Source organism: Thermobia domestica, chromosome 12 (assembly GCF_964235325.1).
Source record: "Thermobia domestica chromosome 12, izTheDome1.hap1.1, whole genome shotgun sequence".
Lineage (NCBI taxonomy): Eukaryota > Metazoa > Arthropoda > Insecta > Zygentoma > Lepismatidae > Thermobia > Thermobia domestica.
Genome location: NC_137465.1, coordinates 10,923,021 through 10,949,101, shown reverse-complemented (window position 1 = coordinate 10,949,101; position 26,081 = coordinate 10,923,021). Strand labels below are relative to the sequence as shown.

Here is a 26,081-nt window from a genome sequence, read left to right as displayed (position 1 = left end):
GCGCAACATGTAGGCTACATTTTATGATAATTTTGAGTTCGTTTTACACCAATTTCTTATAATTTCATTTGTATTTCTTTACATCACATAGGTCCATAGGTTCCTCATGTACTCTGGGTTAAAATAATAGTTACACTGCCTAGGAAATTAATAATTACATGGCAAGTCTTCAAAATTCAGAAAGATTGCTGGATGCTTATCCCAACACTATTCATGAACTGACAAATCGCAACTCTTAAAAAAAAAATTAATAAATTTAGAAAATATGAGCCATGGAATCAATTGCAAAGTGCCAGTTGGAATCTTAAAATATGCGATGAAAATTAGGAGTGTTGCCAATGTGAAAGATCGAATAATGGACGTTTCGTGCACATTAGAAGAGTCACAAATTCATACTGGTTAACTATAAAACAAAAATAAGCATACCATAGGCTTTTGGGGAAAATTTACTATTAAAATTTGGTGCCAGATGCTATGGTTTTCAGTTTTCAAAACTTCACTTTAATTCAAAATGGCGGATTTGAAGATGGCTGCCGTCAATGAAACCTTTATCGTATCACTTCCCTCTAGACATAATATGTATTACCGGAACCTTTATCCACTTATTATCATTAATACGCGGGTTAGAAGCGGAGGTCAGGGACTTACGCACATAGTAAGTATAAACAATTAATATGCCTGTAACTTTTCACCAAATGAGCGCATCTTAAAACTAACTTTACCATTGTCTTTCTGATTAAATTCTAGCCCGAAATTATGTATCATAATACCCTATTCCTATTTAAAAAACTTGACCTTAATTCAAAATGGCGGATTTCAAGATGGCTTCCGTCAAGGTCATACGTACCATACGACTTCCCCCTAGGCCCTATACGTATCTACATGGTTGTTCATTGATTAACACTCCGTTTACAAAGGGTAGTAAGGGACTTCTGCAGTAATCTCTATTAATCACATCACAACATTTAAAAATTATTAAAAAATAGAAAACATGCACCATGGCAAAAATTTCTATCATCACAAATAATGAATACATGTCCTCTATCAGCGACAAAAAATTCATTGAAATTGGAGCCGGACAATTGGGTTATGTCCCTTGTAAGTTCTTTTGCTTGGAATAAAACTAAAAATCTTCTTTATAAGAAGTACGGATTTCTCCAAACGTATTCAAAAGTAGTTCTGTCTCTTTACTCTTCAAAAATTTCTAGTATAATTTTGATCTGATTTTCAGGTAGGACAGGAATTCCTGTTGTTCCTATTCAGTGCAAGAAGGGATATTTAGAACTTCGAAGAAATTTAATAGGAATTACTACCAGGAACATTGTAGTTGGTTCCATGGTCCCTTGATTTTCGTGTATCATTTTCGGCATCTTTGAAATTAAATTAGCGATCATAGACCAACATATTTTACAATGAACATGAGTATATTTATGTAACGTCCACTGGTGATCCAACTTCACTGGCGCTTGTTCGAAATATATAGGTGTGAAAACCTATAATGTTTCTGCTTAATTGTAGTTTCCTGTATAAAATAGAAATCAAGCAGTAATTAATTCCTTTTCCATTTTAATGTACTTCATAGTAAGTGCAAATTTCTTTCTGTAGAGATATACTGTGTCACGAACATTATTTTTCTTTTAAAATCAGTTTAGAAACGCTGGGCTACAAAACTACGTAGCTTAAGCATGTGCAAATTATGAAAAATATTAATAATTTGGGACTTAATCTATTTAAAATAATGAAAACTTCAAATGTTAGTGTCAGTCATGCATTAACAAAATACTAAGTGTTATTACATTTTATCCAACTCATAGGTATTATACAGTGTTCGTAGAATTACCTAGAAATACAGTGAATATATATATCATCTTGTGTATAACTATTAATAAAATTGCCTTAATTTGGTTAGCTGATTTAGACCATATTTCATTTAGTTTCCTTGCTGTAGCAGATATATGTTTTCAATACACTACTTATTGAAAAGTAAGGGTTTCTAGCTTCGCGAAGTAGTACGTATACCGCATCCGATTGGAGTTTTCTTTCTTTTTTTTTTTACTGTCACATGCGAAGTAGCATAGTAAGCATACCTACGTTTCCGTAAATTTCTCCTGTAAACTCTAAAATAATAATAAGCAATAACTTGAAATAATAATGGTTCATAGGTTTGGCCTTTACAAGAACCTTTTGAGGGGAGCTGATCCTTCTAGTTGCGAGCGTGTAATTAACTATCAAGTAACATAGTTGAGAATCTGTACTAAGTATCGAAAATGTGGATGGACTCTCAGGTCGAACATTCATACAAAGTAGAAGTATTTTAATTTGTATGTAATTATAACAATTAGAACTGACTTGATATTAAGACAACTTACTTAACACTTCTTCCACGTACATAGAAAATTTTGAATAATGGTAACGTAATTTTATGAATTGGAAAAGTAGGACATAACAGATTATATATCACGGACAAACATTCCTTTTGTGTCAGGTTTCTCCATCAATCCCTAACTACCGTCTAAATAATAATAATTACCATAAGGAAATTAAAGTGGTATTTATAAAAACTAGGATCAGCTGTATAGAGTTCAAGGTTATATGTAGTCCGTTATCATAGAAAAACTCTGGAATAGAAAGAATTGTCAAAATTGGTATAAAAAATTGGGGAATTACCTCGAAGAAACATTGTGTTTATTTAATAACAGCAAGTAGACCTAACTTCAAAACAATATGAAAGAAATCGATAAGCTTTCTTCGTATGAACTATTTCCGTTTCAAATTCTGTCCATTAGCTCGCGCAAGTGAAGTTGATCAAGTTAGAATAAAACAATTTTTTTGTTGTAGCAGCTTTAAACACGCACGACGGATTGTCTGTGTACGTAAGAAGAAGTCTTTCTCCTTGTACGCCGTCTGGATATGACACTATCACTTACAAATCGTGCTACGGTGGAATGATTTGTACGCTGTAGAACTGCATGACACAAGATGAGGTGTAGACGGAGAGTCATCGGTTAATTTTCCAAATATGAATTAGCTACATCCCGAGACCAAGCATTAGTTGTCTTTTAGACAGAAATCCGTAAACGGGAACTGCTTATTTCTGCTTAATTAATTATAAATCTTCTTTCTAGGAAACTAGAAGATATCCCTTCCGAAATTTTGACTCGTCAGGAGCTGTACCACAATATTTTTAAGGGAAATCCTCGAAACTCGGTAATTGAAGTTTGTTCTAAAGGATGTCTGCTGCAATCGTTGCTCCGCACATTTCCTTATAAAGAAGATTGAAGAATACTCTTGCATCTTGGTCAGTAAAACTTGCTTCTTTTCATTTCCTAATTATTTGTTTCAAACATGAAATAAAGTGCGAATATAGTGCTGTAACAGACTTTATTGTGGAACTAACCATTTTATCACATAGGTGAAAAAAACAACTTCGCCATCGTTGGTAAATTCATCATCAAATGCTATTCAGGAACGCACGTTCTGAGATATCGAGGAGGACGGCGGAGGAATTCCGTCTTTGTACAGTTGAAAAAACACAGATTAAATAACTGAGGCAAGGTTTTCTTATTACTTCACTGGATAAAATGAAAAGCCGCCGAACAATATATACACCAAATCCTACAGTAAAGTTAATAATGCTTCAATAAAGATTTGTTGTCTCCGCCTGCAAAAAAAAAAAAAAAAAAAAAAAAAAAAAAAATACCAGTCAGCTTTGTACTTGCCACCTTGCACTGTTTGTGTGTTTTGTTCTTTTCGTTCGCTGTGTTCATTACCGCTCCCTGTAACGAGGTGGAAACTAAAACATTGTCGACTCCTGATGTAATTTTTACGATGCGGAAAATTAACGAACTGCTATGTACGCACACTGAAGGCATACTTTATCTTTAAGTTAGTGCAGTGACCGGAGAGGAAAATGGGAAAAAGGAAAGGAAAAGAAACGGTTTAGATTTTACTATTTACCTATCATCGTTTTGACAGCTATACAATATTTCCTTGTTATAGTATGACATGGAAGTAATAACAATCACTTAGAGAAATATAATAAGAATTATGACACTAACATTCAACGAGTTTGTTTATACCTACAGTATTTTACCAGTTAGAAATTCTTTTGATCCGCGTCTAACAAGTCCAATGGATTTTTCTCTTAAGGATTGTTTAAGGTATAGAATATATCATATCTTAAGGATATGTAACATTGAGTAAAATACCTAATTTCAAACTTGACCATGACATCCCTACTGATGGAATTCGTCACCATTTTTAATTCTACGCATGAGCAACTAAAGAAAAAAAATATGCAACTCGTAGAAATTCGGGCTCTAAACGACCTATCAGAGGTATTGCGAACCCTACTTTTTGCTCATCTTCGGAATTCGTTTCTGATTTCTGCATCATATTACATTTTAAGCTTTTTGTTATTGCCTTAGGGATATTTATTTATTGTAGGTATTTCCTGGAAAAAATACTGTCTAAAAGACGTATTTATTCTTGAAGAGGTGTTATCAGAAATTGTTTGCACCCGGTTAACTGTTTTCAATATTGAACTTGCCTGGGATAGATGACATGAATCAGATCTTTAGATAATTATAAGCTGGCTTTCTGTATCTGTCCCGAACTTTATATATATAATTAGTGTCTGAAAATAGCTTTCCTTCATTTCGGATCGCCATCATTAATTTAACGTTGGGATGTATGCTATTTGTATCCTTATGAAATCGTAATAATGCACGCCTTCCATGTTGCCAAACTACAAACATATCGAAATCAAAATTATGGTTTGAGTTTAGCCTTTTCTAATGCTTCCTCCTCCCAACAATCCATATAGAAATATACAATGATTCCTGATATTGCCTAGCAAAAGAAATGAGTTTATTTAATTACTGATATCTCCATTGAAATTACGTCAAACGTGTTTGACAAGATATTTAAAATTAACAATAACATCTAAAATGATTTTCATCAATCCAATAAAGTATCTGTGAAATTAATATCTAAAAAAATTGGGAAGCAATTTGGTAAAGTATTCTATATTCAAACCATGAAGAACTTAATATGTTAAAAATCTTGAATTATTCTAAAATTAAAAATTTTAATCAAAACTGAAAAGAAACTTTTAAATGGGTGGTGAGAACTTTTTAACTAAAATTATATTAAATGTTAAAAAAAATGACAAAAATGAAAAAATTGGTACCAAAAAAGAAATACAAGTAACATTTTAAGGAAATAATATTTAAGAATTTTTCAAAAAATTTTAAGCTAAAAATTTTCACAGAATTTTTCGAAAAAAATTTCAAACAAAAAATTTTCAAAGATTATTTTTTAAACAATTTGTAGTGAGTGCAGGTATTTTGACACGAATAGCTAAAAGATTGAAAGGAATGTTTTTGAGACTCAAATTTTCAAAGTTAAATTTTAGAGCACAGAGGTTGTGGTAAGAAAAACGTTTCAAGGTTAAGCGTCAAGCTGTCCGGTTTTCAATTATTCGATTATCAAAATAAGCGACTTTCAGCTATTTGATTACATTAATGATCTTATAAGGTACATTCGCGAAGTATGTCCTCGGGATTAGTGTAAAATTGATTTAAATGCAGTTTTCCGCGTCTCAATATGTACTGTACTAATTTTAGCGGCCCATAAAGGTAATTTGCATAGTTGTGGGCCTTCATATATCCTGAATTCAAGCATACACTACTATAACGCTCGGACACAAACTTGCTTTTAGTTTCGTTAGATGTAACGCGACATGAATGAGGGGATATGCAAAACTAATTCTATCAAGTACTCCTTCTCTGGCACATCGTACGCGCTCTGGTCAGCATGTTGGTTTTGCCATCTTGGATTTAATTTTCGATTTTTCAAATGGGAATAGGTGCAAGTGATACATCAAATTTATGTACAATTATCTCGAAAATTCATTGCAGTAGTGAGTTTTACCGTAGCTTGTACTGTTTGGACGATGTGAGATGTTAAATATCACGCATTTCACGAATACTGAACCAAATAGAAAGTTGTGCAGGGCTCCGTGTATGTGTATATAATCACCTTTAACGTAATTTATCGTTGATAAAATAATCTCTGAACACACATACATGCAGACACATAGAAGTCAGTTCGGAAATGGTAGATATTCACCCAAATCTGGTCTATCTGGATTTACATTAGGCATTTTGATCGCAATACAATATTTCCTTGTTATAGTTTAACATGGATGTAATAACTATCACTTACAGAAATGTAATAAGATTTATGACACTTAACATTTAACAAGTTTGTTTACACGTACAGTATTTTTCCAGTTAGAAATTATTTTGATTTGTCAACACAAAAACCTATGTGTGACTGATAATATTCTGCAATGTCTATTTGCGAAACGCCTGGAGGGATTTAACATACCAACACCTTCTAAACGGTACAAGTTACAGTAAAATTCACTACACCAGTGAATTTCCAAGAAAATTGTACATGAATTTGATGTATAAATTGCCCCTTTTCTCATTTGAAAAACCGAAAGTTGAATCCGATATGGCGGATCCAAGATGGGGGCCGGGGTCAGTAACATGTGTGAGAGAAGGAATACTTGATCAATTTGTTTTCCGTATGTCCACATTCATGACTAGTTATATCTAAAGAAACTAAAAGAAATTTGGGGTCCGAGCGATATAGCAGTTTATGAATGAAATTCGGATATATATGAAGGAACATAAATATGCAAATTACCGGCATAGGCCGCTAAAATTACCACAATACACATTCGGAAACGGAGAACTTTGCATTTGAATAAATTTTACACGAATCACGAGAGAGGAAACTTCGCGAATGTACCTTGTTAGACTGAGTGCTGATTAGAAATTGTAAAGTTCAAAATATCAAAATGTATCAAACAATGACATTTCATTAAAGAGCATACCAATGAGACTCTATTAGTGACCTCCAGCTATACTCCCCTAAGGGTTAGAGTTTGAAGTTATTATTGTTATGAAATTTTATTCTGAAGAACTTATTTTGACTATTCTCAACTTTAAGGGTGATCCTATGTACTCCAAATTTAAGAGCTTTATCTAATGATAACAAGTTTGTGCTCAAAAAAACGGACCACTGTACTCACTGATATAACCATATTTATCTAGTGAAGCCTCATCAAGGAAGGCAAACCATAAGTGGGGACCTGCAGTACAAACTAAATTTATAGACACATATATTCAAATCTTAGAGAAAAGTTACCAATATTAATTTTTTACGCAAAAGTTACGTTAAATCACGGAACAAACATTTCAATTCATAGTTTAACGAAAACTTTTTTTGAAAATTTTTGCTTTTGCAGAAATAAAAAAAAATAGAGAAAAGTTGTTTTTAATTAATATTCTAAATTAATGCAAAATCACTAGCATCATTTCACGGTAACTCCGAGGATAAGTTGAAGATTCTTTTTTCTTTTTTTTTTTTTACAGAAGATTGGATAACACTGTACACAAGCGCAGACGATTAAATCGTTTAACAATGTTAAGAAAGAGGTCAGTCCGGGAATGAACTGTCAGGAGGAAACCATCTCTTTTTTGTGAATATTGATCGTTGCCTGGTTATGTCTAATTTAGAATTGGCGACAATTTACCAAGTATTTCGACAATCTGACTTTACATAGGCTTAAGGGGAAAAAGCTCTTTATTGTGTGAACTACGTGGATTTGAAAGTAATAATACTGTTCTACCTTTTAAACAAACATTAGCTGTAAGAGATAACATATCCGAGAGAAACAGAACATTGGACAAATTTGTGGAGATATATTTCTCGATTAACTGTAGATGAAGTTCATAATCATTATAGAACAAAGTAATTAGACATTTCTGTTAGGAAAAAGATACGCAGCTCAGGATCATCACAATATTGCTACAGCAATGTAGAAATCTAAGAGTTATGTCAAATACATAGTACCTTAAATTAAAAGGGGTATTGTCATCCTACTACTCTAAATAGCAACTAATACACCTATGAAAAATATCAAGTATGACAGCCTGCAGTAACACCTTCTGACAGACACATGTTACAATTCCGAAAAATAAGCGCATCTGGTTCTCTGAAAATTGAAAGCTATACTCATGACAAACACCTAAAGTACGTACCCAGTACGCAAATCTAAAATGATTCTCTCGAGATTTGAATACACGACCCTAAACACATCTACCTAATCTTATGGGTGGGGTAAGAAATATATATCAATGTTAGATTAGACACACCTATCCAAATTTGATGAAAAGTAAGTAGACCTAAGCATCCCTAAGAAATTTGCTTCAACCATGTACCCATTTATTTCAGGGTTTAAAGAGTGCACCCTGATTACCATGAAATGAAATGAAATCTTTCAGTTTTACGTCCCACGGTTATGCCAGCTAGGCTAAAGTAGACGGTGGTGATGAGAAGTGAGTGAAATGGTGGAATGAAGGAAGTGGGAAGAAACGGGAGAACCCCGAGGGAACCGACGCATATGGTGTTTGTCCACCACAAAGTTCACTTAGTGCGAGCTGGGATCCACCCAGGAATCCCAAGCACCAGAGGTGAACGCTCTACCACGAAGCACCCTAATTACGATACAAGATAAAATACTATAAATAATTATTGAGAGCTTCATGTAAATCATTAAGAAATATAATAAAATTGAAAATAATATTTCATGAAATATCATTGGGTTATACATAACGTTCCTTAGACTTTTTAATGGGAAACGAATTTTTAGCTGACACACAATCATAGTTATATGTTTTGCAAATCAAATCAGAAAAAGAAACACTGCTGAACAAGACTGCACTTATTTAATATAAAAACACATTTACACGTGACGTTTCGATCTTTTAGCCAAGATCCTCACCAGACGAATTTTTAGACGCGATAGAAAACTTCATTAAATCGCAAATGCGCTTACAAACGCATTTAATAAAACAAGATTTCTCCATCTGTGAGATGTGTGTCTAGAGAAGTGATTCTCTGCATGTATGCTCGGGTTGTTTCTGTAATCTAATATGATTTTTGGACCTCTTTGCTCAAAGCAGTATAGAAACGCTACTTTCAACGGGTTAATGAAAACGTATGTTTTACCAAATACCGTATATTGCCTCCTTTCACTAATATAATAATGAGTTTAATTCGAGCTGAATTTTTAACATGTCAATGGAGTATTCTACACTAGTGAAAACAACGGTTATAATAAAATTGGAATGAACACGCAATCGAATGAGTTTAATGAGTTAAATGTACATATCAATACATTACATTCATTGAAATAAACAAACCTAAATATTGAAACTTATTATTTAAGAAAAGTGTATGAAATAAGCTAATGAACATAACGAAAATAAAAATACGCTACTTAGTGTTACCATCACTGTAACTTTTATCTATTATCACCGGTTTTGAGGCTCATTCATTGCTTCTAATCAAGATAGACAGTTCATGTTAACTTCGAAATTATTAAAAAATAAAAATCGTAGAAAACTCTCTCGCAATCATATACATATATGTTTGTCTATGTGTGTGTATGTGGCTTCAAACAAATTGTTTAGGACTCCCTTATATGGTGAAAAAGAAAGTAAATCGCTCAGCGTGCATTCCACAAGAAAGACTCATCGATAATTTTAGTCATAAATTTTGGTCCTAATGTTACGATTAAAAATCGAGAATTTCCCGGTCAGACTTATACATATCAAAACCAGTCGAAGGAACATAAATTCGTGTGCCTACTTGTTAAGTAGCCAACCCCTAGTGTCCTTGGCTGCAGCCACCCACAAGCGTGGTTCGGGTGTGCTGCTCCAAGTTATTTCCCACCACTGTTTTGAAGTGCGGTCCCCTTGCTTGGGTTGAGCAATATTGAGATATCTGGAATTTGCATACTTACATTTGAGTGCAAAAACAAAAAGAAAAAGAGGAGAAAAGAGTAGTTTAGTGTGCCCAAGCGAACTCTCCAACCTATCGTCAGTGTTGTAATGATTTGAGCATCACGGACAGTGGATTGTTTGATATTCACATACATCTTGATATTCGTCTGTGTATTCATGTGTTGAGTAACAGTGTGACATTTGAGACACCTACAAGCAAAATCCAGAGCGCTCAACGTGAAAGTGTATCCCGCATCAGCGTGGGCGAGCGTGGATCATCGCTTACAAATCCTGCTGCGAACAACTTTGATTATGGAAGCCTCGGTGCTGGAACCAGGACGATCTCAAAGTGGATTGACCAGTCGAAGATCATAGTGAGTACCAGAAACATATTTCAATCGATAACTGAGCTACCTAATACGCAAAGCGTAAACTTACGAAATGGCCGTATAAATCAAAAAGAAAATGTTTGCGCATTTGTATAACTGATGTCATTTTGCATGTAGATTTATTTGCAGTGAGTATTATCATATGTGTTTACATTATAAAACAGGAATTTATTTACTTGCAAGGTCATTTGTTAGCTAACCATTCGCGTCCAGTTAATCTATATACTTATTTGAATATTCTACTTATATTTGTATCCGCCGTCTCCCAGCTTCTGTTGTGATAGAATATAGGTATGGGTGAATCGGCCTTCGCTGTGGCATAGCTGACAAAACGAGAAAAAAAAGTACAGAGACACGACAGAGAAGTGAGTAGCATATTTGTGTTTACAGGAAATCACGTCCGCAACGAAAAATTACGATTTCACTATATTCCTCTGAAATCAGTTATATTAAGCAATACTAAGTTGTATATATATAATATTCACGGGGAAAGTCTGCATTAGGTTCGTTAATTGTTCGGACCAGGTAAGTATTTCGCGGGACATCTTACGGACACATTCGCTCGTGATCCGTTCGACTAAACTCTGCTGTTAAGTATTTCGTCAATTTTTAACAGCAGATTGCGGGTTAATTTATGAATACATTCGATCATGTTTTCTTAGTCTGATATGTAGAATTACATTAGGTATTTTTTAAACATTTCAGTATGTTCCTGGGAATCTGAGTAGCAGATTTGTTGTTTCCCCATATACTTCAGCAATTTGCGAAGCTCCTTTAAAGTATCTGAACGTTGGTAGAACGCATTATCATTAAGCATGCTGGAAAACATTCTAAAGTGAATCAACAAGATGCAACCTACCTTTATTTGTGAGATCAATAACTATTTTAAATTAAATGAACAGATGATAAGTTAATGAACTGTTCCAAATACTATATAAAATGTAAATTTGAAGAGATGAGAAATTGAAAACGTACCCGAAGTTCTGAAAATTGCTATCAAACTCTCCACTATTCCTTCCTTGAATGTTATCTTCGGTCTGCTCTCGAATAATGCCAGATATAGGGTTAGTTGATTCTGTTTCTCCATCATGCTCTTCACTTCTTAAAGGGACTGTAATATCGGGAATCAGAGTTTCCTCTAACATGGATTGTTCAATGTCATTATTTTCCTCCACTGTATCTTCTTCTTCCAGTTTGCACTCCACATATGGCAAAAGACATGTTTCAACGGTATCTCTATCTCCCAATTCACTGGAATCATCATATAATTCATCCTCGCAATCTTCAGGAGATTCATTTTCTGTTTTGACTTCAACTTTCATTGAACCAATGTCAAAATGATCGAAGTCCATATTCACGTTACAAACTTGACACTTTTCTCACTCAATGACTGAGATACGAACAATGCTGAAAGCAATAAAACTATTAATATGTAATATTATATTCAACGAAGCAAGAGCAATATACTGAAAAAAAACTACTTCTTATTACTTAAAATATAAGATTATGAATAAAATATATGTCATTCATATACTTGAAAAAGTAATTTGTAAGCAAAATTTTTTTGTTCTCCACTGATTATTGTTTTTGTTAATTTAACACTGTAGTATAATGATTTTATTTTCATATTAGTAAATTAATGATAATTACACTGGACGTAATTTGTAGTCGTGTTTGCTGGTGAAACACCAATATGTATACTTCATTATTAATATATATATATATATATATATATATATATATATATATATATATATATATATATATATATATATATATACAGGGTGGGCCATTTTAATTAATCCACGGAAATATCTGAAAAATGATAAAACATAGAAGAAATGTTTCAATTACACATTATATATTGCTAAGGGGGAAACCCAATTCCACCAAAAGTACCCCTCTTCGCCCCCCCTAAATGGGGGTAACGGAGGGTAACTTTGAAATGTCAAATGGGAACATGGGTCAAGTAATACCTCGTTCGAAAGGTCTTGGAAAACTAAGTAACGCTGTACCAAAAGATGTTTCATATTGTGCACCGGTTTCAAAATGGCCGCCATAATATGGTTCGGAAACTCCAGTACCAGTAGTGTGAAAACCATGGAAGGTAAATGAATGGAACAAAATTGAAATACGTAAATATCATAGGACATATCGAACGGTGTGGTCCCTGTGATCCCAGTGGCCTCCCTAAAGGGGTCTTGTGGGCTAACTTCAAAATTTCAAATAGTAACATGAGTCGAGTGGTACCTCGTTCGATAAATCTTGCAAAATCTAACATCTTGCAGGAGAAAACGATTGAAGTGAAATGGCAGTGTTCTCAAAAGGCCGCCAAAACATAGTATCCATGTCAGAGAAAAGGTTTAGTACCCGTAGTATGAAAGCGATTGGAGATAAATCAACAGAAGAAAAACTGGTGTAGGTAACTGACGTAAGGCCCATCGAGAGGTGTTGTCGGGGTGACTCCAAGGGCCAACTGAAAGGTATCCGGGGCCAACTTGAAAATTTCAAATAGCAACTTGAAGCGAGTAATATCACGTTACATAGACAAATTAATATCAAACAGCTTCTGTAAGAAAATTTTCGACATGAGACACCGTTTTCAAAATGATCGCAAAGACATGGTGACTGTGTCTAAGAAAACGTCTAGTGCCCATAGTATGAATACGGTTAGACATAAATGAAAATAACGAAAATTAAATAGGAAAACCACGGAGGCGTTCCAAGGCTCGAGAATAATACAACAGAGATAAAAATGTTAGAGTAAAATTGCCATAATGTATAAAGAGAAATCCAAGTCCTGCAAAATAATCTCTCCGTGCGCTCTGTAGTGAGTGGGGTGGAAAGTAAAGTGAAAGTTCAAACGAGAGCTCTACTTTAATTCGTAAATTAAGTCTAACCTTACAAATAGGTATGGTGTGGTTGAAACATTTGTTTGTAAGGATGACGCTGTAGTGACTAAAAAAAGAGAAACTTTTATGCAATGCGTGCTGGTTATTCAGAAAGCATTTCGGGGATATACGTACACACCGTTTCGTCCCTCAAGCTCACAATATGACATGAATACTAATAGTTAATCAAAATGTAACTGTGGCCATCCGCGTTAACTTAGTGCACCAATTCTCTATGCATGAAGTCTGCCTTCCAAACAGCATTGGGTAGGTCAAGCGTACGCCCGAACCGTTGTCCGGTCGGACATTGAAATTTTGAAGTTAGCCCACAAGACCCCTTCAGGGAGGCCACTGGGATCACAGGGATTACATCATTCGATATGCCCTATGATATTTACGTATTTCAATTTTGTTCCATTCATTTACCTTCCATGGTTTTCATACTACGGGTACTGGAGTTTCCGAACCATATCATGGCGGCCATTTTAAAACTGGTGCACAATATGAAACATCTTTTGGTACAGCGTTACTTAGTTTTTCAAGACCTTTCAAACGAGGTATTACTCGACCCATGTTCCCATTTGACATTTCAAAGTTACCCCCCGTTACCCCCATTTAGGGGGGGCGAGGAGGGGTACTTTTGGCGGAATTGGTTTTCCCCCTTAGCAATATATAACGTGTACTTCAAAAATTTCTTCTATGTTTTATCATTTTTCAGATATTTCCGTGGATTAATTAAAATGGCCCACCCTGTATATATTTCAGTAGAAACGATGCCTGTTTGATCAAACCTTAGTTTGGTTAAGTGCCTGGGCGTATAGAATGTTCAAACTGTTCGAAAATGTTGGGTCTATCTTCGTCTAGTGCGTCTTTGGGTTCGTATACTATCTTATACGGTTGCGAAAGCAATTTAACACCTTTAGTTTACATTAAGCAGACGGAAATTTATACGCTTTAACATTTCGCTTAACATATAACAGCTCTTTCAGAGTACGGCAACATGTGTTCAGTTGAGTAAGTTAGAGGTTTTGGCTTCCTTTAGTGGTCACAGATTTGTAAAATGTATCGAAGAGGTATGAACTATTATTTCGGAAGAGGAATTTTTCAAAATGTACTGGAGTCGTCCCCCTGACATACGTAGTAATGTTAAAAAAGCGTAACACAAAGTGGAATCTTTTAATTAGGAAATAATCAATAAAGAAGTCATGAGAAACAGAATATGTATATGAATGCAGTGAGCAAAGTCGTGCGTGGTGAAGATGGAAGTATTGTAAAGCTGTGAGGCTCGTAAGGCATAGTAGTGCAGGAATTTTGAGGAAAAAAAATAATTCATACAAGGAAGGAACTTTGCACAGTTGTAGTACTTAACCTCCTTATCAACATACTAAAAGTCCCCTAAGATTGACCTTGAGCTTCAGCCGCCATATTGGAAAATGGCCGACGATTTTCAGTTTTTTGCTGATAACCACAATGAGCATAGATAGCGTATACTATAAAGAATGATATGTAGAGAATGGAAAAACAAAAATTTGGTATTTAATACATCTCTCTATCTTTATTCGTTCACGAAATATTAAGTTTTAAGTTATGGTAACTTTGTTATTTTGGGCAGATAGTACGGTTTCTCTGACAGAATTCAATCACTATAGATTGCATACTTACTCATATTGTACTCTGAAATGATTTCAGTACTCTTAAACTGAAACGGAAGAACAAAGTTACCGCTTTGGCTTCAATAAATGCAGGAATAAAAATCTAAGAGAGTAATGTAGTTATTAATAGCCATCTACGTCGTACAAGGAACTGGTCAATTACGACTGGAACTGGTCAGGAACTGGTCAAGAATACTTCCAATATGACTTTTTCCCAAAACCACCTTCATTATTTGATAACATGTCAATGTGAAAGGGCATAAAGTAATCTGTAGTTTCAGCTTCTAAATGTGAAGAAAGCAACTTCAAACTATCAACGAATGCTATTCATGCTTTAGATGGAGACCACATTCTGCATTCTATTGTATGTCCAAAACTAGCGACATACGATGATATTCTTGACTGCTAGATGTCATACATAGTATCTCATTAGAGCGAAAATTGCATCGTTACTGGTGACGATATTCTGAACAGCCAACGACTAAAAAAATCGGAAAACAGAGAACAGTATGTACAACGTCGGCAACAATTCGCTTTCAAGAAAACTCAGTGACAACCTGCACTCAAGCTGAATTTTTAGGTAATCGCGATAATAAAGTTACTTTAAACAATGCCTTGGTATCTCGTTGTTTGAAGTAAATTTTGAAGGTTTGCCAAGAAGTTAATGCTGATATTTCAACAGTTAATGTAGCCTTAGAAAATAAAAATATGCCAAGTGCCTGTTGGCGTTATCGTTCAGAATACTGATCTTTTAATTCTGTTAACAGCAATAACAAAGGAAAAGTGAGATTTGTGGTTTTGAGGCCTGCCTCTGGAATTAAGATACAGGAAACCATATCTAATATTTATCAGCAACAGTTACTATTTGGAGAAGAAATACGCGATGTAGTGTTGTTTATTCAAGCATAAACAGGTTGTGATACAATCTCGGCTATATATTGAAGGGGAGGCCACGGTGGCTCAGTGGTAGAGCTTTCTTGTGTGGTGCATGGAATCCCCACTCGCGCCAAGTGAGCTTTGTGGTGGACAAACACCATATCCGTGGGTTTTCTCGGGGTTCTTCCGTTTCCTTCACCACCTTCATTCCACCATTTCATTCATTTCTCGTCATCACAGTCTTCTTTAGCGTAGCCGGCATACGCGTGGGACGTAAAATACAAAGATTTCATCTTCATTTATATATTGAAAGGGTAAACTTCATACGTCTTCTTCAGAAAGATAAAGATTTGGGACTATTAATTTTAATGTCTAATGATCGATTGTCTACCTAAGAAACAATAGCCGAGACTGGTGAAAAATTTCTGCTTCAACTCTATGGTGCCAATAAAGGCTAGAGCCTTGAAGAGGATCATTATTATGAGTACAACTTTCTCATCGGTAAGCAAATACTGAGTTCCATATTTGAATTTGCTGTACTAATCCCAACAAGTGCAGCCACAGAGCAACATTTTTTTACGTGTATATCATCAAGTGCACGAATGGAAGGGGAATTCATTACAGTCTACATATTGAAGATGGACAGAATCTAAGAACAAATTGATGCCGGTTTGTGAGTTATTGCACGTAATATCTTGTGGGTGTAAAGATAATTGCAAGAAGAATTGTGTTTGTTTTAACGCTGGCTGCCATGTTCACCCATAGGCGCTTATTGCCAGAGTGTTTCACGTGATAACTACCCAGATGTTCTACTCCGCAACAAAATGAGGATGAATTATATGCACTTAATATTTACATTACATAGACATAAGAACAAACTTTAGAACATATATTTAATAATAATTTTCAATATAAGTTCTTGTATTTTAATTTATTTTAGCATCCTTAGATATAAAAAGGTAGTGGCACCTTTCAAAACAATATAAACGCTGCAGAAATATTAAGTCAAAGTTAGAGATTTGTTAAGAAAAATAAACTATGCTCAATAGACGTTTATGTCTACTACAAAATAATTACATTTATTTTAAACTTTACGGATCGCCACTTGATTTACAAGTATTTTTACTGTGTGATTTACAAGCCAGTTATATATATATATATATATATATATATATATATATTATATACCAAAATCTGTATTTTTGTGCTCGTGATTTTAATGCACAAGTTGAGTAAGTATGCAATCTATAGTGATCGATTTCTGCCAGAGAAACCATAAACCTGCACAAAATAACAAAGTACCATAACTTAAAACGTCTTACCTCCTGAATGAATAGAGAGATGTGTTATATACCAAAATGTGTTTTTTTTTTTTTTTTTGCATATCTGCATATCATCACTCTTCATGGTTTAAGTTATCTCTGCTCATTGTAGAGTTATCGGCCAAAAACTGAAAATCGGCGGCCGTTTTCCAATAAGACAGCCGAAGCTCAAGGTCAATCTTAGAGGACTTTTAGTACATTGATAAAAAGGTCAGTACTACAACTGTGCAAAGTTCTTTGTTCGTATAATTTTTTCGTATAAAGCCCTAATTTGAATCACTGTAAAAATGGCAGACGGAAAAAATGGCAGGGGAGAAAACAATAAGTAAACAAGTAACATACACACGTAAGAAAACGTTTTCAAATATAATGTATTACTCAAGTTCATCTCTTGCATGCATTGGTTGAAGAATTTCTAGCCTTGTAGACAAATTATTAGTACTCGAAAATTTGAACAACAAATTGACTTTACTACACAACTTTTCAAATGTGACGTTAAACTCAAAATCAACTCAACTCAACTCAACAACTTGTCAAACGAATATCCTGCTACATCTTTTATTTCATTTTCTTTTATTCCTGGATCGACAATTATATATACGTCAAACAGTAACCACAATATGTTATTTTTTATAATGCAAATCACGTAGCCAATTTCGCAATACTATATAGAGAACAAAACTTATATGCAACAATAAAAAATACACTATTATATAATTTTGTATTGTCTAATTTCGTATAATGCCAATCCACAGTTAGCTTCATTGTACTATATCATAAATTACTCGTACATGCAACAACAATAACCACCTTGTACACTGTCATGTTTAAAATCTGCCAGTAAGTGGGGAAAACCTATTGTTCCAACCTTCACATAAATTATTTGTGCGTGGGTTCTCTTCAAGAGTAACCTGATGCACATGCCATTTGGGGAGGGGGGGGGAGAATGTGGCGGATACGTCTTAATCCCATGGTTTTCTCACCTACCGGATACATATATTGAATCAAAATAATTTTATTCCCTTTCTGGAGGAGCTATCTGTTTTAAGTATTCCATGCCTTGCAAAGCATTTTCACATGGAAGAAAGGCCAGTGAATCAATATAGTTGCAGAACATAGAAAACTCTTCATCCTCATCATAAAAGTCCTGAAAAACGTAATTCTTGAATTTTACGATAAGTACTTTGCAGGGCCGGCGCTAGCAGTTTTGCCGACCTGGACGGTAATTTCACATGCCATCCCTTTAATGTGCAAACTGCGAACTGCTTATTTTGACAGATGTTCAAGTGTCATGAAAACGCAAGATGGCCCATTTAAAAACATGTATGAAATTGAAAAGTAAACAAAAATTAAACTAAATCTCTTGAATGCTTACGTAATGTTTAATCGACTCTATACATGACACAATATTGAGTATGCTCCATTTCTCTGTACATCTGTGACATATAGCAGCATATACAGAAAATAAAATTTTTAAAAAAGTGCTTTAGTCACGACTAAGAATTTTAATTTTTAATCTTATTTTATATCAAAAGGTTTTTCCAATAGAGTATGGAGCATGAGGATAATATAGTGAATCAGATATTACAGCAAAACTATGTGATTAGCCTAAGCTTAATAATGTATTAAAACGCAATAGAGATACATAAATCTGATACCTTAATTGAAAGAAACTTTTCTTGCTTTGATATGAGCTAATTCCTTTTATCACATTCGCGTAGTTTAATGATTCAGCCAATTCGTGTTTTATTAGTTTCATCGCTAGACCACTCAAGCATGTTTCAGACATGGAAGAACATAGATAAGCTTAAGTTTCGAAAAACATCTTTTTCACTTGCTACTATTACCGGTAAGGTTAGCAAAGTTCTAAGTGCAACACTGACACTGAGAGCATAGTCATGTTCCTTATTTAATTTTAAATTTTCTTTCGGTGAACTTTTAGAATTAGTTATAGCGGATAACACTTTCACTTCGTCTTTCAAATCTACACATAGGATTAGTATGTTTTGATTCTTCGTGTGTTAAAATGCTGGCAAGTTTCATAGACTTTCAGAGAAAAGGTCAGGTGGCATATCATTAAGATTACTTATATTCGTTGTGATATTTAAGTTGCTCAAACCTTTCTCTTGAAGCTAACAAAATCAAGTAAAGAACTTTGTCATAAAATTCGATCTTGTATCTTGTTTGTGGATCTTCAATATCTTCAACCTCTGCCTCGTACTGAAACTGTCTCTTATTTTGACTTCGAGCTTGCACTATATTACCTATCCGTGGATCATCCATATCTAATGCTCATGCCAACTCCATCGCATCAGCTAAGTAAGATTGAAACTTTGCATAATTTCCGCTCCTCTCAAAGTACTCAGATATATTTTCAAGAAACCCGACTACATCCAACACACGAGAATCAATGCTTTGGAAACTTGCTTACTATGTTTATGTGGAGTAAAAAGTCATACCAAATAACAAGCGAGCATAGGAAAGTAGTCATGCAGCTGGTTTGCTACACATAGAGCATCTTGGGCGACCATTCTCTCTGTTCTATTGTCGTTACTTATTTGAAGTAAGGAATCATAAACCTCTCTTATTTGATATATATTTGATAAGTGGAGTTAGAGCATCAATTCGGCTCTCCCATCTTGTGGTGCTTAATGGTCTTAAAGTGAGACTCCTAATATGTTCCTTTAGTACGGTCCAACGTTGAACTGACATAGAAAAAAAATCACTTGTTTTGATCATAAAATCTAATACATTTCACTCAAAAATTTTCTAGTACGCTTTATATCTAGAGAACTACAGATAGTGTAGTCCAACCCAAACTATCACTTAACTCAGTATGATGTCCTTATTCCGTAGAAAATACGAGAACTCGATTTAGGAGCCGTTCAAAATTTTTGTGTCCCCTGATCCAAGATCCAATAATTTTCAATAAGAAACTTTTTGTACGCCTTATATCTGGAGAACTACATATAGTGTAGCCAAGCCCAAACTATCGCTTAACTCAGTATGACATGCTTATTATATAGAAAATACGAAAACTCGATTTAGGGGCTTTGAAAAATTGTGGCCCCGGATCCGAAAACCAGTTGTTGACCAAGACAGTGATCTTTTGATGCGTTTTTTTTTATTCCTAAAATTTTTGTAACTATAAAAAAAGAAAAGGGAAAGGAAAAACAAAAAGAAAGAAAGAAACGGCGTACTGAGATGTGGCGGTTGCTTCGTTAATGATAAGGTTCAGTGAATGACTACTACACGGAACATAGAGGCTCGGGAAATTATTTCTTAAATTCTGTTCTGAATACTTGACTGTTTGCCTTTATATTGGAACCATTGTCATATCCTTGGCCCCCATGTCTTCGATACGAATGTTCATTTCCTTTAGCTGTTTAGTTATTACTTCTGTCAGTCCTAGACCAGTGGTGTCTGTTACCGGTACGAAACCAAGAAAGTGTTGTAAATTTTTACAAGGCATTCTCCAATACTGTATGTAATTTGTAGAAAACGAACGATTATTGCCATTGCTCTGTAAATTGGTTACAAACTTGCTTCTAGAACCTAAATGTCTCTAGATGCTGTAGGCTATAACGGCCTGTCTCAAGTGGAGTGTACCTTTTGCATCTTAGAGTGGAGCGTTAGAACATTTCTAAATAGAAAACAATATAAAGACACTTTGATAACCTTATCCACCTAAGTTGAACATCTAGTCTACACTGCTGCAAGAGGTATATTGAATGAAGTATCTGTAGCTAGTTGTTTGATAACTGAAAATGACGGGGAATGCTGTGAATTTCCTGAGTGAGTATTTTCCTAAATGTAAGTAACTTAAATTCAATTACACTCTCAGGAGAACACAATTTTATTTTTCCATGCGGGCCCATTACTAAGCATTTATAGTTCGATACTATTATTTTGTTTTTCAAGTTTTATCGTTCTGAGCGGTGGCACGACTCGACCCCCCCCTCCCGCCGACCCTGGTACTTTGTCTTAGATGGAAGAAACATTCTTGCATAGAAACATCATGTCCAAGCTTATTTCGAACTGCGTTGTAAACTACTTCAAAGTCACATACAACTGTTGAAGCAATGCATAAGCAACCGCTATAGCTATTTCGCCTATCGGGACCCTTATTACATACAACTGAGTAAATAATCGAGGTTCCACTGCTACAAACCAAAGGAGTACTTCAGAAAGACAGTCGGCTAAATTCCCTATGAAAATGCTTTCATACCTGAATATGTTACATGTTTACATATTGTTTTCCCATCCTGCCATCTCTTCTGGTTGTCATTTTTTTCCGCCTGCCATCTTTTCCGTTCTAAATTGACCCTGCAATTTTTACCGCGCACCCCTAATTTTAACCTAAAATTCCTGACTATAGGAACTTAATGTGCTTCCTTTATCTTCGCTTGAGCGAATATCCATCGTTGCTAACCCGTTCGCTTTGTATGAATGCAGTCTGGCGCTTCTGCGGGAAACCCATAGCTTCTACCTAACCTTACGCAGGGTTAGATACAATTCTTGATACTGATTAAGAATAGTCGACCAGAAAGATGATAACTTTACAGTTAAAATAAGTCAGTCTATACGAAAGAGGATTATGTAGGATAATACATTGCACTAGCGAAAGAATAGAAAACCAGTGATTCATGTAAGCAAATGTAATGTTACAAGTGCGAAACCATTATAAGGGTGGCGAGCACCAACCAAGAGTAAGTGAAACTAAAGTAGTAACTTACTAAGAAAGAAGGAAATCTGTGACTTCCAGTCGAGAGTACTGAACTAAAGGAGTAAATTACTACACAAGTAAAATTTTCATTTACTACTGTAGTAAATTTATTTACTCAACAAATGGTGGAGAGCACCATAGAAGAGCACACTACTACATTAGTAACTTTAGGAGTAAATAAGGACAACATTTACTCCTAAGCAGTAGTAGGAGTAAAGTTAGAGAGTAAGATGTGTTCTTTGGATTCTGTGTGTTAAATATCGAATTATATGGATTTCCTGGTCTATGAAGAATATAAGGAAATGGCAGAAGAGGTACACATCCCAAGAATGAGGCTTTTAATGGAGAGAAGAGATCCATTTGCGATGTATAGCGACAATGATTTCAAAGAGCGGTTTGGGTTTCGTACGGAATCTTTCGAGTCTCTCTTTGGTATGCTGGAGCCGTAACTGTAGCATAATTCTGACATGAACCGTGCTTTGTCTCCTAGTTGCAATTTCTTTTGTGGCTTGCAAATATTTCGCACTGGTATATACTTATCAAATTGTAGCAGGGAATCTCATTAACTGCTGGAAGAGCTTTTAACAGAGTGATAGACAGTTCTATTGCCTTAAAGCCACTGTATGTATCCATGCCACAGAACCAAGAAAATATATCAATGAACAAAAGGGAATTCTATCGAATTGGTGGATTGCCGGATGCCATAGGAGTCATAGATTATGTACATATATATATATATATATATACATACTTTGTCCTTTTGGAGCACAAGCAGAACTATATAGAAATAGCAAAAATTTCTTTTCTATCAATACACAAATCATTTGTGACGCCAATATGAAATTTTTGAACATGGTAAGCCGTTGGCTGGGTTCCACACATAATGCACGCATTTGGGATAATAGTAGAGTTGCTGTAGAATTTAATAATGGACAATATGATGGGTTGCTTGTTATGGAGACAGTGGACATACTCTCTCCAAACATCTTATGAATCCTGTATTTCTACCCCACATAGGAGCCGAAGGGCTCTAGACTATAGCCCGTATTGCTAAAAAATGTGTAATAGAACGTACATTCGGTGTTGGAAGAAACGTTTCCAAAATCTTACTAAAACAATGCGATATAAACAGAACACGTGTGGGAATGTTACTGTGTCTGCTGCAGTTCTACACTACTTTGGAATAGAACAGAAGGCGTGTTTCACCTTAATGCTATGGATGCAAATGGCATCAACAAATATGCATTTCATACAGAAGCAGATGCTGCAAGGCAATCTGTCAGAAGGTGCATTATACTTAATTATTTTTAATTAAAATTTTACCTAATTTTCTAGTAAAATAACAAGTTAGTGTAAAGACTTTTCCTTCTTAAATGAATAAATAAGGCACTTCTTTTATTTATTTTATAGTTACGTTTCCCACTTTTTCTTTTCTTTTTCTTTTTTGCAATTAGGGAATTAATATTTTCATATTATTTCTTACTTCAGTACACAAAGTTATACAATAAAGGTGTTTCGATAATTTCTAAGAGAAACAAGATGTCTACTTTTATAATTTTTTCTAACACAAATTAATATTAGAATGTGGTAATTAGAAAAATTAAATGTACTAATACTGAAATAATATACACAAATATTGTGTCATGTGGAAAACAGAAACACATAAACCACTAAAAAAATATCAAGCAAATAAAATATGTTTTATACATATCAAACATATTTATATTATTTATAAAAACATAAACTTCTCGAACATATTGCCTGAAAAACCGGAATCTGAAGTTTGCTCCATTTCATTCTTGAACTTTCATTTAAGGTTATGCTCTTCTTCCATGATTTGTCTTTGTCTTTAACAACATTTTTGCATTATATTCCTCTCGTATTAAACGCATTTTTAACGAATGAAGCTCGTTTGCTTATTCCAACAACTTCCTGCTCTTCCCTACAACCCCATTATCTCTGCCTTTCTTCATGGGCGCATTTTCCGATAAGCTTCAGCTGCCGATAGAAAACGAAATGCACGTGCAAGCAGTGTGCAGAAATGGCTTATTTCTTTAGTAAAAAGGCGTTACTACTTTAGTTATAACTAAAGAAGTAAATAGAAATTGAGCTCTCCAACAGTTACTAAAAGAGTATATTACTACGGAAGTACTTTACTAAAGTAGCCCAGACTAAAGAAGTAAGAGTTACTACAAGAGTAATTTATACTAGTTTGGTGCTCGCCACCCTGAGGGTCAAAATGAATAGGTTTATATCAAGGACGCCTGTGTTACATGCTAATTTCCGTCGGTGGAGGATTTTTGCATGATGAAAGAAAAGTATATATATGCTTACATGTGTTCCAGTCTATGTAATTTTATGCGATATCAAGTGTTTTCTTCCAATAAACTTGCTTTTGCACATACAGTCCGTCGCTGACGCGCCTGATCCCTGCAGGCACATCTCTTGGTGCGGTCTTGCCTTGATTCAGGTAGATAGCATCATTGTTTTAGTACACATCTACCACAAGTTGGTTTGTGCTTTTTGCACGATCGATTTTACAGCATAGCTACGTCCAAACGCATATTTGTACCAGTAAGAGGAAATTGTTGTAAAGTGAAGCTGCACCCATGAATGTAACTCCTACTCTAAGAAACAACTTCTAAGACACTGCGAGTGAATTTTGTGACGAAATAATTGCTTACACTAGTATGGAAGATTATAGGATATCACGCAATCATTTCCAGCGCATATGAGCTTACGCACATATTATCACTCTGTACGCAATTATTAAGGAACACAGCAGGTTAATAACCGTCCAGAATACCTTAGGGAATCATTTTAAAACAGGAAAATAGTAGAAAAAGTGTTTTCTGATCTGGCGGACTATTCCTGTATCCAATACTATTGGATCTGTATCCAATTCTTGCTGCTTTTTGCCCAACTAGGAGAGTTTGGTTAGTTTTCTTTGCAATGTTATCTTCATAGACTGTGTTCGCTCACTGTATCAATACCCATAATAGTTAAACTCTTTTGAAGTGTATATACCCCCAGGAAAGATACTGTAAGTATAAGAAACATTTCGTTGTTACTAGGAGTGCATTTTCTGCCGGTAAAGCTACCTAACATTAATTCATGTATTGGTCAATAAAATGGAATACCATGGATAAAGAAAATGATAAGCTGGGTTCAATTACGCACCACCGAACACTTTCGTAATTAGTATCCACAATATAAGAATGTAATGTGTTACATATATGGTAAAAAAAAAAAAAAAAAAAATACCAAAGTGAAAGCGGAAAGTAACAGTGTAAAAAGTGATTATGGAATAATTTATGAATGCACAAACAAACATTTAAAAAATTTAATAATAACACAATCTATTAGTCCAAGGGAACAAAAATTAAGCTTTCCGTACTGGAAAGCATACATCAATAATGAGTATTTAACCGTGCAGTTTTACTATACGGATCCATAATATAAAGAGTAGTAGGAACGGGTTAGAAGCCTCGCCGGGGTTCGTTGGGTTCTGTTATGGAAATTGAAATGGTCAAATTAAAGACTTCCCCAAATTTTTCCGCACGTTTTACAATCTGTGGATCAGTATAGCAAAACTGCACCTTATTAACATTCAACCTAACTAGATTTATATTATAGCATCACTAACTTATATTTCAAAGCATATCGGCGCTAACACCAAGCATATATCTCGAAGGCTGCCTACGTCGACAATACCGAAGTTATTCAAGCATATGAATAAAAATCAAGGGAAAATAACTATAAACTACAAAAAATTTATAATAAAACACGAATTAAATTACGCTTAAGGACTAGACACGCCTAGTTATTAGATATAGACTTACTTTGAATCAGGAACACAAAACGGGTCATTTAGTACGAATGTTTTCAATTTTGTTGTACAATTAACTTCTTCTTCTTTTGATTATCTACTTAAAGAAATTTTATTTTTTCATATTCTTGAACGAGACCAGTTTACCAACATGTACAACAATTTTTGAATCATACGATAATTTTGATCCTTGTACCATGTACGATTAGCTGCTGTACGAGAATAGGAAAGTATATGATAATTTTACAACTCCTAGTAAGAAACAAAGGTAAGGGTTCGACTCTTGGGTCTAGCCTAGAAGGAGCTGAGCTATTGGAACGAAACTTTTAGGATTAATAGCCCATTGGGCAACAACCAAACCTCGAAAAAAATAAATTTTCAATTTGCAAATACAAAGGGGGGACTGGGGGAAAGCAATATAAAATTGTTCAAAAGGCACAAAACTCATAAATATCAATAAGAGTAACGTACTGAAGACAAAAATAATTTTTAAAAATTTTCTACTGCTATTTGAAGGGAGCAGAGGGGGCATA

General features: G+C 34.7%; 1 protein-coding gene across 4 annotated transcripts in view; it reads right to left on the bottom strand.

The window, feature by feature from the left end:
- The window catches only part of LOC145666333 (uncharacterized), a 147,862-nt gene extending 122,024 nt beyond the window's left edge, over window positions 1-25,838 (bottom strand). The window contains exons 1-2 of one of the 4 annotated variants that reach the window (XM_081733440.1): window positions 25,562-25,838; window positions 11,228-11,659 (exon numbers count right to left, since the gene is read on the bottom strand). In XM_081733440.1, the coding sequence (XP_081589566.1) occupies window positions 11,228-11,604 (377 nt within the window). In that variant the 5' untranslated portion in view covers window positions 11,605-11,659; window positions 25,562-25,838. Of the gene's footprint in view, window positions 1-11,227; window positions 11,660-24,053; window positions 24,750-25,365; window positions 25,538-25,561 lie in introns of those variants that run through there. The other 3 variants (XM_081733441.1, XM_081733442.1, XM_081733444.1) reach the window with 3 other exon arrangements.
- Between the last annotated feature and the right edge of the window lie 243 nt (window positions 25,839-26,081).